This window comes from Nycticebus coucang, chromosome 6 (genome assembly GCF_027406575.1).
Source record: "Nycticebus coucang isolate mNycCou1 chromosome 6, mNycCou1.pri, whole genome shotgun sequence".
Lineage (NCBI taxonomy): Eukaryota > Metazoa > Chordata > Mammalia > Primates > Lorisidae > Nycticebus > Nycticebus coucang.
Genome location: NC_069785.1, coordinates 107,260,855 through 107,273,327, shown reverse-complemented (window position 1 = coordinate 107,273,327; position 12,473 = coordinate 107,260,855). Strand labels below are relative to the sequence as shown.

Below are 12,473 nucleotides of genomic sequence, written 5' to 3'. Positions count from 1 at the left end.
TTGTGGAGGATAGGTCTGAGAATATCCTGAAGAGCTGGTTTACTTATGGCAAATTTTTTCAACATATGAATGTCATTGAAGTATTTAATTTCTCCATCATAAATGAAACTCAGTTTAGCTGGATACGAGATCCTGGGTTGAAAGTTATTTTGCTTTAGGAGGTTAAAAGTCGATGACCACTCTCTTCTGGTTTGAAAAGTTTCAGCAGAGAGATCTGCAGTTATTCTAATATTCTTTCCTTTGTACGTAATGGTTTTCTTTCTCCGGGCTGCTCTGAGAATCTTCTCTTTCATATTAACTTTAGTGAAGCTAATTATGATATGCCTGGGGGATGACTTATTGGGGTTGAATCGTGCTGGGGTTCTGAAGCTGTCTGCTGTCTGAATTTCAGATTCTCTAGGCATGTCTGGAAAATTTTCTTTCATAATTTCATGCAGAAGGGCCTCTGTGCCCATCGAGGCCACTTCATCATTCTCAGAAATCCCAATTATTCGCAGGTTGGTTTTCTTTGAATTATCCCAGAGTTCTCTGAGTGAATGATCCGTTTTTGCTCTCCATTTCTCTTCCTCTTTGAGAGATTGAGAGCATTCGAAGACTTTATCTTCAATGTCAGAAATCCTTTCTTCTGCTTGATCCATTCTGTTGCTGAGGGATTATACTGTATTTTTATATCTTTGAGGGCTGTAAATTCTTGCTTCAGTGTGTTTAAGTCTTTGGTTGTTTTGTCTTTAAATTCGTTAAATTCTTGAGACAACTTTTGAATTTCTCCTCGAATTCCTAATTCCATTTTATTAATCTTGTCTGCAATCCAAATTCTGAATTCGATTTCTGACATCTCAGCCAGTTGTTTATGAATGGGATCTTCAATCACATCTGCCGTATCCTTTCTTGGGGGGGTTGATCTATTCTGGTTATTCATGTTACTAGAGTTTTTCTGCTGATTCCGCCCCATGGTTATTTTACTCCCTTTGATTTTTCCCCTGGGGCTTTATCGAGGGCCCGTACAGTGTTGTGACCTGAGAAACTGGGGCCCTGTCTTGTGTGGTGGTGTGAAGTGGTTCTGTCTTGTTTTCAGCTGGTTTCTGTTCGATCCTATTGTAACATTTACTCTGGCTTGAAGTCTCAGCTGTGTGGAAAAACCAGCAATTAAGTCACCCCGCCCGCCCACCTCTGGCACCAATTGGAAAAGGAAAATCAAACCTTCCTACAACCGCATACCCCGGGCACCGCCTGTAAAGTCCTCAGTCTATTAGTTCAGTTCAAAAGGTCCAAATCGATTGTCTCAATCGGCACCTGTCTCGGGTGGGAGAGTTCAAGAGGTCTCTGGGAACTGGATCACAGGGGTCTGGTGACTCCTCTGATATGGCTTACTCCAGTGTTGCTTGGAGTCAGGAGGAGCCACCTAGCAAATAGATCAGTCTGGGAAGGTTGATGTCTCCTTCCCCACTTTGCCCATCCGTCGGACCCAGTCACTGGTATCTCTGCAGATGGCTAACCCAGTTGCCTGTAGTGAACAGATTCTCCAGGTGTTTGCATCTGCCTGAATTGCAAGGAAATCTGCCAGGCCCCTGCAGTCTGCCACTACCTAGCAGGAGGAGATGGGGCCTGACATCTTTGAGTGCTTGATGCAGGTGGTGGGGGGGATGTGTTCACTCAGGCTTAGCCCCGTCCCTGATTGATGTTGCTAACAGAACAGAACAGACAACTTTGCGGGATTCTGCCTCTGTTTCTGCTAAAATCGCCTGCAGAAGACGGGCTGTTCTGAGTTCAAATGACTTTGTTGGTGGAGGTTTGTGTCCGATTACCTCTCTGAGTCGGCCCTGCCCTGGAAGCTTCCCGGGTTTGTGAGCAGCGTAAGGCAAATCCTTTGCTCACTGGTGGCCTCCTCTGGTTGCCCAGGAAGACAGGGGGTGTGGCTTCAGAAGTGAGCCGTTTTGCTTTTGTTTGTGTCCTTGTGATCACAGCTTGCCTCAGCGGTGTTGATGTTGCGTTCTTCAACCTTCTCTCTTGGTGCGGCTCAAATCCACCAGGATACTTACTAAATTTTTGTCCCTTAACTCTCCTTCTGGACAGGAGCCTTTGTGGAGAGCTGGCTTCAGTGCGCCATCTTGTTTCTCCCCCGCAACAGCAGTCTCTCGCCTCAGGCTGAGGCACGCCCCCTTTATCCTGCACACGCCTCCCTCAGAGTCTTCCTCTCTCCTCCAGGCAACTGCGCTCCCGTTCAGCACACTGACTGACTTGTATGAATATATTTTAGAAATTGAGTGCTTACAACTTTCTGTATCCACCTGTTTGATACCGATGGGAGAATTTCAAAAAGTTCTTGTCTGACAACAGTGATGAATTTCATAAGTCAGTCTTGAGATATCAGCCCTCTGTAACTACTTCACTGTAAATTAAATAAACAGAACTACCAGGAGCACCAAATCAATAATAGAAATTACTATTGTTATTAATGTTTGTAATATTAACATCTATAAATTAATCATAGTATTAATGTTTTCAATATTAATATCATTAACATACTGTTAATAATTTCCATTATCAACAGAAAGTTAACTTTATTGGGTTTCCTGAAATCTGATTTGTTATTTTTACCAAGTAAAGATTTCATTTCTCAACATTAAAATTGTTTGCCATAAATTTGATAGCAATATATCAAAAGAAAGAATATTGTGATGAAAAGAGCATGTACTTGAGAGTCAAGCAAATTAGTGATAAAATTCTAACTCAAATCCTAAAATCAGTAACCTTAGAGAAGTCACTTACAGACCCAAATCTTGTTTTCTGCATTTTGTGAAATGGCTCTAACTATAACCACTTTTCAAGGCTGTGCTAGTATTAGAAAATAGCACAGTGATAACTAGTGGACCCTCAATAATTGAAGCTGCAATTATTGCTAGAATTGCTTACAAACCTATGCACAGAGCTGAGATCTTTTTATCAGCTCTTCTGTTCTCTTCCCTCTCCGTGGCTTCTAAGATGATCATCAGGGATCTGGAGAGCCTCCTACATAGTATCCAAATATTGTTATATTTATGGATCTGTATAACCAGCACACTCAAAGTTTACAAAATTATCTTCAAGTACTGAACTTTTGTATGATACTATTTACCCAGAAACTTTCTGGCATCACTTTGGTTGCTGGATGTTTCCTCTGCTACATTTTTCTACAAGAAGTTAGGCACTGAGTATGACCAATATGGTTTATAAGTATCTAGACTCCCCACTCAGTTTGCCAGCAAGTGTTCATAAAAGCCATATAATATGTATTGTCGTATGTGTCTGTGAGGGCTCATATGAAAGTCTGAAGAAAATCTCAGCAGCAGGGACAAGGACATTCTCAGCTGTTTGTTGCTGCCGTGCCAGAACCTCCTCGGCTTTCTTCTAGGTGAGGTTGCCCATCTTCATGGATATCCTCACCCCACCCTCCTCATCAAAGTTATTTTTTCAGTGGAGACATATCATTTAAATGCAAGTTAATAGAGAAAATTCATTTAGCAGTGGAAAGCTGTAACTTTCAGTATCTGGGTGAACAATGTAAATTTTCCGTAGCAGTTATTCTTGTTAAAGAAAATGTGTGTGCCTGTGTTTACTGCGAAGCATTGGGAAACCCTTATAGCCAGTGGTTCCCAACACCCAGGCCTTGGGCTGGTCCCGGTCTGTGGTGGTCAGAAATCAGGCCACGTGGCAGGAAGTGAGTCGCCAGTGAGCTGGCAAGCTTCCTGTGTTCACAGCCACGCCCCATCCATCCTGAGCTCCGCCCCCATCCGGCCTGAGCTCTGCCTCCTGCCGTGTCAGATTCTCTCAGGAGCACAAAACCCAACTGTGAACAGCGGCACGTGCGAGGGACCTACACGGTGTTTTATGAGAATCCAATGCCTGATGATCTGAACTGGAGATGAAATGAGTGTGCTGGAATCATCTAGAAGCCACACACCCCCAGTCTCCCAACCATGGAAAAATGTTCTTCCATGAAACCTGGTGCCAAACGGATTGGGGACTGCTGCCTGCTGGCGTCTGCTTGCTCTCTCCTCGCCTGGATGGAAGGAGACTACCCTGTTTCTGGAGTTCACACTTAGACAGGAACTGCTGGTACTGAGCAATCTGGCTCTACAGGTCTTTACTTGCGAAGGGCAGGGTTCAGTCCAGTGAAATTAAACTGAACACACATGACTGTTGCATTCTTTTTTTTTTTTTAATTGTTTGGAATTCATTGTGGGTATGAATAATTAGGTTACACTGATTACATTTGTTAGATAAAGTCCCTCTTATACTTGTGTCCCTCCCCCAGGAGCTGTGTCACACACCATGACCCACTTCCCTCTCCCTCCTCCCCTCTATTCCCTTACCACCCCTTGTATTAGCTCATCTACAGCCTTCACATTAGAATCGAGTACATTGGATTCTTGCTTCTCCATTCTTGTGATGCTTTACTAAGAAAATGTGTTCCACCTCCATCCAGGTGTAAAATCTCCATCTCACCACTGCGTTCTTACATTTAGATCAAGGTGGGTGTGGCCTTCCTTTCCTTAGTACTCATCAATTGCAGAATTGTAGTACTTCTACTTTGGGGTGATCTTGCTCTTAACCTCTCTCACTTCAACAATGATGTTAGGCATACCTACTGGGAGCTAGGATTTGGACCTGTGCTTCCCACACTCTGAAGTCATTCAATCTTAATAAATTTCTTGGCAGAAGAGTACTGTTATTCCCATTTTACACAGGGAAAAAAAAATGAATTTACAAAGATTCAGTGATAGCTACAAAGTAGAGTCAGGACGTGCACCTGGCTTTGTGGGCTGCAAAGCACATGCCAGAGGGGAAATCAATGGTGTTTAAAGCTTAGATATTCATAATCTAGTAAAGGAGAGAGAGAGACATTTTAAGACATCTTTGATTCTGGGTGGTTTTTTTGTTTGTTTGGTTTTTTTTGTTTTTTTTTGTTTTTTTTTTACCTTTTTGATTCTTAATGATCTCTCTCTCTTTTTTTTTTATTTCATAGATAAACATCATACATCACCTCAGGTTATAAGTTCCTAGGATTCAAAGAATTGCCTTAGGATGGTGCCAACTGCTTCCATGCCTACTTCAGGGCCTTTCAGATATTTGTGTAATCATCTGTGGTTTTTTAGGACATATTTCTCAAATGTCTACTTCTGTCCGGTGACTTTGGGCGAGTCACTTCATTCCTCCCCATCTCTTCTGCATGTATCAAATGAGAACAGGAGTATCCAAGCCGAGGGCTGGTTATGAGAATTCACTGAGACCTGAGTTTGGAAACGTGCCTTGCATGGCCCTGGGTACCTAGTGGACATCCAGTAGATTTCCATTCATTCCCTGCTTCACACTGCTGTCTGATCAAGAACTGTTTGCTGTGATTTAGGTTAATTTTTGTCAGAAGAAGTGATGAAAGTTTCCCTTCTTTAGATATGACTCCAAATGGAGTCACAAAATTCATTGTATTTCATGATTTTACGTTTGAAGTATCTGGACATTCCCTCATTAAAAGTTATAAAGTAACTGTTCTTTCCAGATTTATTTTTACTCCACATTGGAGTTGAAACAGGCAAACAGTTTGTACAATTATGTGCTGATTTATACAAGAGGGAGGAATCTGAAAAGCACAGTAAGGTTGTAACGTCCATAAAGATGAACAGACTCTTCTTGGAGAGTTTATGAACCTTGAGAAAGGCTGGGCCACGGTTCTTAGTCACATCAGGGAATTGATGCGTAAAACTGACAGAATTGTAAATCTCTTCATGGTGGGTAAGAAAGGGAAGTAACCGGTGCTACTCAGCTAAACAGGCCATGTGTGGAGTTTGGTTTCAAGGGGAGTAAGGCTTACATGCCTTGCCCTGGTTTGTTGAAGGCACTTTGGGGATTGGCTAAATTTCTGATGGAAAACATGCTATAATTTGACATGGGTACCTTATGGAATTAATTAAAGATGTTGCCATTCACCACCCAACCCCAGTTCAACACCCTACCTGGGAGCCCCATACAGCCCTAGCAACCTTGAACTTCTCCCTTCAACCAGTGGGCTACCTCAGTGGCCTACCTATCATCTTTCTGCATTGCTCCATGCAGCTTCAGTTCCAGTCTTGGCACTTATGGTTTACCTTGGAGAATAATCCCCACCTCCCATCTGTCAGGTGCCTACAGAAGGCTGAGCTAGTGGGAAGACTCAGCGCTGTCACTCCCTTCCTGTACCTCTCTGCCTTCTCTCTCATCACAATTCCTTCTTGCTAATTGCACCTCTTTACTGCTTTGTGTTAGACAAATACATTCCCATTATCACAGGCAGCAGATTTGGCCTCTACGTCAGCCCTGTCCACAGCCCAGGAATGCACAGGCCAGCATCGATATTTATCTCAAGGTGCCACTTGTAATGGATGGCTGCTGCACTTTTTAATCCATTTACATAATCCTTCCTGCTTTGCTTGCAGTTATTTTCAGGGCTTTTGCAGCAATAAAATGGTTCCTTTCCCAAGACTGAGTTCATTCAATTTAAATCTGGATTGATTGTAGCTAAAGTTATGACATGTCTTTACAAAGAAAGAAAGAAAACAGCAATAAATCATGCACAACGATTATTTAACATTTATTCAGTGCCCACAGAGTGCTGGGCTCAGCATATAACAGCTGGAGGTAAACCCTTGCCCTTGAGAATTAAAGCATTTTGCACATATTAAAAGGCACACAGGGATTGGGTTAGCAGACTCTTGGTCCATACTTAAGCCCTGTTTTCCTTCTGTTTCTCTTGGATGCATTTCACTGAACTTCTCCTTGGCCTTTGACTTCCTCTACCTCCAATTCCTTATTGCTCCCCAAGCAGATTTGGTTTAAGACTAAGACATTTACTGGGGCTAGAATTCAGAGTGAGCATAGTGAATCCAACACTGGTGGAATTCCTCCTATAGCGCCTGGCTGGTGCACCAGGAGCACGCACTAGGAAATGGGGTAGGGCCTGTGCAGACAGACTTTCTCCTAACTGCATTCACGCACCAGTGAGAGAATTTGGATGCTGAATGGATGGGTGGGTGATTAGATGGATTTTGAGAACACTAATTAAAATATAATTTTTGTAATAAAATAATACAAATTTTACTTGATGCAATGGCCAAAAAAAGAAAAATAAAGAGGGAGAAAGACCTTTTTTTATTAAAAAAAAAATAAGTTTGATCATTTGGTTTTAAAGGAAGAAAATGTGGGAAGAGAGAATCAAGTGAATGGAGCTGAGTAACAGTGGCTGGCATTAACACTGCATTCATATTCACATCTTCTAGATGAGGAAGCAGAGGTTCAGGGCCCATAAGTGACTTTCCAGCTGAAAGGCTACAGCCAGGATGGCGCTGAGGCAGCTGCGACCTCCATGCAGCACGAGCACCTGGCACTATGCTCTGCTGCCACCTAGGACCCGACACACAGATAGGCACCATGCTCTCAGCCAAAGAATTCCACTTCCTTTAACATGTTGGTTGACTTTGGAAGTTAAAATGAAATTAAAACCTTTGCTTCCTTGTATTTACTTGCAAAATTTCATTGTCAGGTAAATATATTAGGGTGGTTGCCTCTAATGTGTCCTAGATATAATTCAAATTATATTTAAGTAATAACTTAGAGTCAGGCTTTATTTGAAATCAAGAAGCAATTTATTTTGTATTTTTTTAATAAAGGCCATTATTTTAAATTGACAAATGTTTTATTTTCTTCCCTCAGAACATTTTTTTTTAACATTAAAAAGAGATGCAAGGAAATTTGAACCAAGATGTAAATTTTAGCTAAGTTTTTGTTTTTATTTTATTTTATTATTATTATTTTTTTTTGAAGGGCATGTAAGATGAAAAGAGAAATCAGGTTTTCCACCTGAGGTGTACAGTAACTGAGATGCTAAGGAGAAATTCAATCCCTGGCTTAAGGTAGCTCCTGTAGAATCTTCTCACCCTGTTCCCAGTAACACAAGTTGTCTGCCCAGTCTTAACAGTTGAGTTTGCTCATAGGGTATGTGTATTTGCTTACAGTTGACCTGGACAGGCTCAATGAGGATGTCAGGCGTTACAGCTGCACTCCCAGGAATTACTCGGTCAATCTAAGAGAGGAGCTGAAGCTGACCAGTGTGGTCTTCTTCCCACGCTGCCTCCTTGTGCAGCGCTGTGGAGGGAATTGTGGCTGTGGAACTGCCAACTGGAAGTCCTGCTCGTGCAATTCAGGGAAAACTGTGAAAAAGTATCACGAGGTATGTCATGCTCAGATTTCTTGTTGCACTGCTACATTTAGCTCTTTTCAGCTGCATCAGTTGTGTAATCTGATGAGTAACAATGGCTGGCATTGACCCTGCATTCCTATTCACATCTTGTAGAAGAGGACACAGAGGTTCTTGTTGCACTGCTGTTGACTGGAACACAGGGTATTGCATACAGTTGTTCAGGTTGTTCACTGCACAAAGGCATCCAGCCAGGGGGATGATATGGAACTGAACTACCAGTACTAGATTTGCCAAGCCAAGTGTCCTGGTGAAAGGTTAATTCCATGTAGAAGAAAGAATTTCTTTTTCTAATTCTTACCATACATCATGTGGGTCAGCAATAGCCTTGTTAGACTATATAATCAAATGTATGATACAGTAATTTTAGATCTTACTTGGCCTCCCTGTAATAGTAGAAATATCATGATATTCATTTAAAGGGTATGATTGCGAAATCTAGGTTGCTTTAAGAAAATATTAAGAAAGAAAACCCAATTCCATTAAACCATTGCAAAATTAAGCACTGTAAAGATAGCAAAATACAAATTGTTAGAGTCCTTTTCATTTTCTACATTGAAGATGTATTTTTCATCTGGAAATGCTCTTTATTTTTCCCTAAATACTACTGAGTGCTACCTGGAGAATCGTCTCTTGGATTATGCAGGAATAAACAAAAACAAACATAAAGATACAACAGGAACAAAAATTTAAGGAGAGCAGTAACCTGGAGTAATAATAATAGTATTTACTGGGTGCTGAACACCGCTGTAAGTTCTCGTTAGCTCACCTAGCAGTGTATGGGCAATGCTGTCAGCGGTTGCTACTTGCCTTCTCTTTTCACGGGTGAGTGAACTGAGGCTTAGGAGGATCAGTAAGCTGGCCAGTGTGACATGATCTGCAAATCACAGAGCCAGCACCAGCACTCCACTCAACTGGTCCCAGAGTCTACGATCTTATCACTAGTATTAATAATACTGTGCTTTCTCTATTTTAATGTACAGCACTTAATTGAGCATAAATGAGCACTTATGAGGAGACAGAGCTGGCCTAACATAAGCGGTAGCTCTAGTTACTTTGTCCTGGGGGAGCAAATGCAAGTCACTAGTGTTAAGAGACTCAGTTTTCACATATGTGACATGAGACTAAGAAATTACATCACTAAGCCTTTTCAAAGAGTTATTCTGGGACTCATGTAAAATAATGCATATGAGATGTGTTCTGTAAGGTTGAAACCTCATATAGAAATCTGTTTAAGATTATGAGCTAAAATATGAAGCAAACGGTATTGTCAGTAATTATTGTTTCAGCTGCCTTCCATCAGCACCTACCACAAAGGAATGGACAGTTCCATCTAGGTAAAATTTCTGGCTCTGTACAAGTGTTTCTATTTGTATGTATGTGTGTGTTTTGAGATTTTGGGGGTTTGTGTTTTGAATTCAATTTTGATTTTGATTTTTAACCTGAAAACAATATAACTTTGATTTTTAACCTGAAAACAATATAACAGTAATAATAAGTTAGGAGGTAACTCCTGGAATAAACAAAAAATGGGTATAGTCCAAGTGATATTTTCAACTTGAGAAATAAAGGAAGCTGTGCCTCAATAACCTGACTTACCTTAGACAGGAGAAACACATGTTTTAGACCTACATGGGACATATTTCCTTAGTCATAAGAATTTTTTTTATTAAATCATAGCTGTGTACATTGATATGATCATGGGGCATCATACACTAGCTTCATAAACCGTTTGACATATTTTCATCAGTCATAAGAATTACTTACTCCACCTACTGTTTTCAAAGAAAAAAAATGTTCTCATATCTGGAGAATGCCATCGTCTGCATTCATTGTGTTTTTTTTTGTATGAACTGATGAACTCTAGATTGGATGTTGTTCTTCACTTCTAACGAAGAACCTGAATTTTATAACCTTTAGTCATACCCCAAGGATAAATACAGACTGCCATAATCAGGTTAGAGTTAAAATAAGTGAGGAAGTACGAAGATCTCTACCCAGTAAAAACTGTGAGAAAGAATGTTAGAATCAGGCCTTTGATGTATTTGTGGAGTGCTGTATTTTTATCTTGACTCTGAACTTGGAAGGTACAGCTTGATTTTTTTAAATTAGTCATTGTGGGAACAGCAGAGTTAACATACACCACCAAAGACTCTTGCCTTCCAGGCAGTTAACTCTGAAGACCTCCGAAGCCTGGCCATCCGCTTTCTCTTAGCTCCTTCCACAGGTCTGTACACAGGAACTGTTACCTGCAAATTTGTGTTCACAGTTAACATCTAGAGGGGAAAAACTCCTGATCTCTTTGTTCAGTCACATGAGTGGGTCTGCAGTGTTGGGATCCTTTTAAAACTGCATGTCAAAGCATCTCTTTAAAACATGTGTCATAATATTTTTACCTCTAGGACTCAGCAGAGTTCTATATAAAACTGCCTGTCAAGTGCTGGACACAAGGCCAAATGAGCATCAATCACCAGGCAGTAACTGAATCCCTGGAACAAATATTCCTGTCATGTATCTCCAAGACTCCTAAAATACCCTCAAAATGTGGCACAACTGTCATCACCTGTGCCCTATGAAAAGAGCTTATTCCGTTCCCAGAAGTGGGGGTTGCTGGAGCTCAGTAGTCTCTTTAGGGGAAAATCCTAGTCCTTTATTCCATTATTTCTGTGTCTGTATTCTTATCTCCGAGAAAGGAGAAACCAGTCTCCCCGCTCATGGTTGCAAATGATGGGATGCGAAATGTGTTTCTATGACTCGTGAGCACCCTTACAGGGACCAAGACTGTCACATACAGCCATGTGATTCTCTGCAGGGATTTCAGTGTTCAACATTAAGGAATTAAATGTGGGAGACTAGAAGGCCCCTTGTCCTGTAGGGTCTGAGTGGTCGTCACTGTGCAGGAGAGTGTGTGGCCACTGTGCTATTTCCTTCTCTCAAAGATTTGTACAACCCTATTTAAGTATTTCTCCTCTTTCCTTGTCGCATACTGGCACCAGACAGGGAGACCTCTCTCAATCCAATGTGAGGAGGGAGAGTTGACCTGGGTGGAAAAGTGGGAAATGAAGAGGGATTCACACTGGACGAGAGCTAGGACGGCGTTGAGAGGACTGACGCAGGTGACGGCTGCAGCCAGCCCCTGAACCGTGGAAACAGGTTTATTTATACAGTATCTTAACAAAGTTGTGTAAATTTTAGCACATGGGGTAGAGATCAACCTTAAAGAGGAAAAACTGTGTGCTTGCCGATAACAAGGAAAGTATGCACGGGCTACGTGACCTCTGGCAGGTGGGAAGAATGGTATTGGAGGAGAAGTGGTTGGGGGTCGTTCCTTGAGCGTTTCCCAGGCTGTGGGGCCCTGCTGGCCACAGCCCTCTCCCCATGTTTCCTAACAATCATTCTATGCCTTTTGGAATATATTAGTGTGGGAGAGGAAAAAAATATCTTTCCTTCTACCCACCCAAAGTTCATGGCTAAAGCCACTATAACAAAAAACAGATTAATCAGAGAAAAGCACACACCTTTACATTAATTTACAGATACAGGAGCCTTCATAAGGAAATGAAGACTGGAAAAAAAGTAGTTGAACCTGAGTGTTCTTTTATAGCAGGCTTGAAGAAGAATGGAGGGAGTCATTAAGAAATAGGATAGGGCAAAGAGCATGACCTAGCGGTCCTGAACTGGGGACTCAGCTCCTTCTCCGTCACACCTTTGTCTTCAGAGGTGAAGATGCTCCCCTCCTCGGGGGACAGGAGAGCACCCCACATAGGAGGTTTTTAAATCCTGCTACAGTGAAGTCTGAACATTGTTTTCAGGTTTTATGACCTACTTCAGTCAAGAAGCGTGCAGGGAGGGTCAGACTGACTTTTCTATTTCAGCTGTTTTCTTAAATTCCTTCAGCTTAAAGTATTTTGGGTAGAGTGTCCTGAGCCCTATCATAGGATTTAAAAAATACTTTTGGTAATGTTTTCTTTAAGGAATGTTTCAGAAAATATATTGTGAAGAAAATTAGAGGATACCATGATTTTAGTAATAGTTCTCTTCTTACCTCAATTATGCATAAGGAAGAGACAGCATAGTTCCTAAAAGTCTGGTGACCTACTAAGTTACTTACTGGCTTTCATCATTTGGTATCTGGAAGATGTCCATTTAGTCAGCAGCCAAAAATTTAGGAAGCAGCAGAGAGAGAACAATTGAAGTTAACTTTCTG

General features: G+C 41.4%; 1 protein-coding gene across 2 annotated transcripts in view; it reads left to right on the top strand.

Annotated features, from left to right (window-relative positions):
• PDGFD (platelet derived growth factor D) overlaps positions 1-12,473 on the top strand; it is a 271,148-nt gene that overhangs the window by 243,416 nt on the left and 15,259 nt on the right. For both annotated transcript variants that reach the window (XM_053595482.1, XM_053595483.1), the window contains exon 6: positions 8,025-8,239. In XM_053595482.1, coding sequence (XP_053451457.1) covers positions 8,025-8,239 — 215 coding nt within the window. The remainder of the gene's footprint in view (positions 1-8,024; positions 8,240-12,473) is intronic.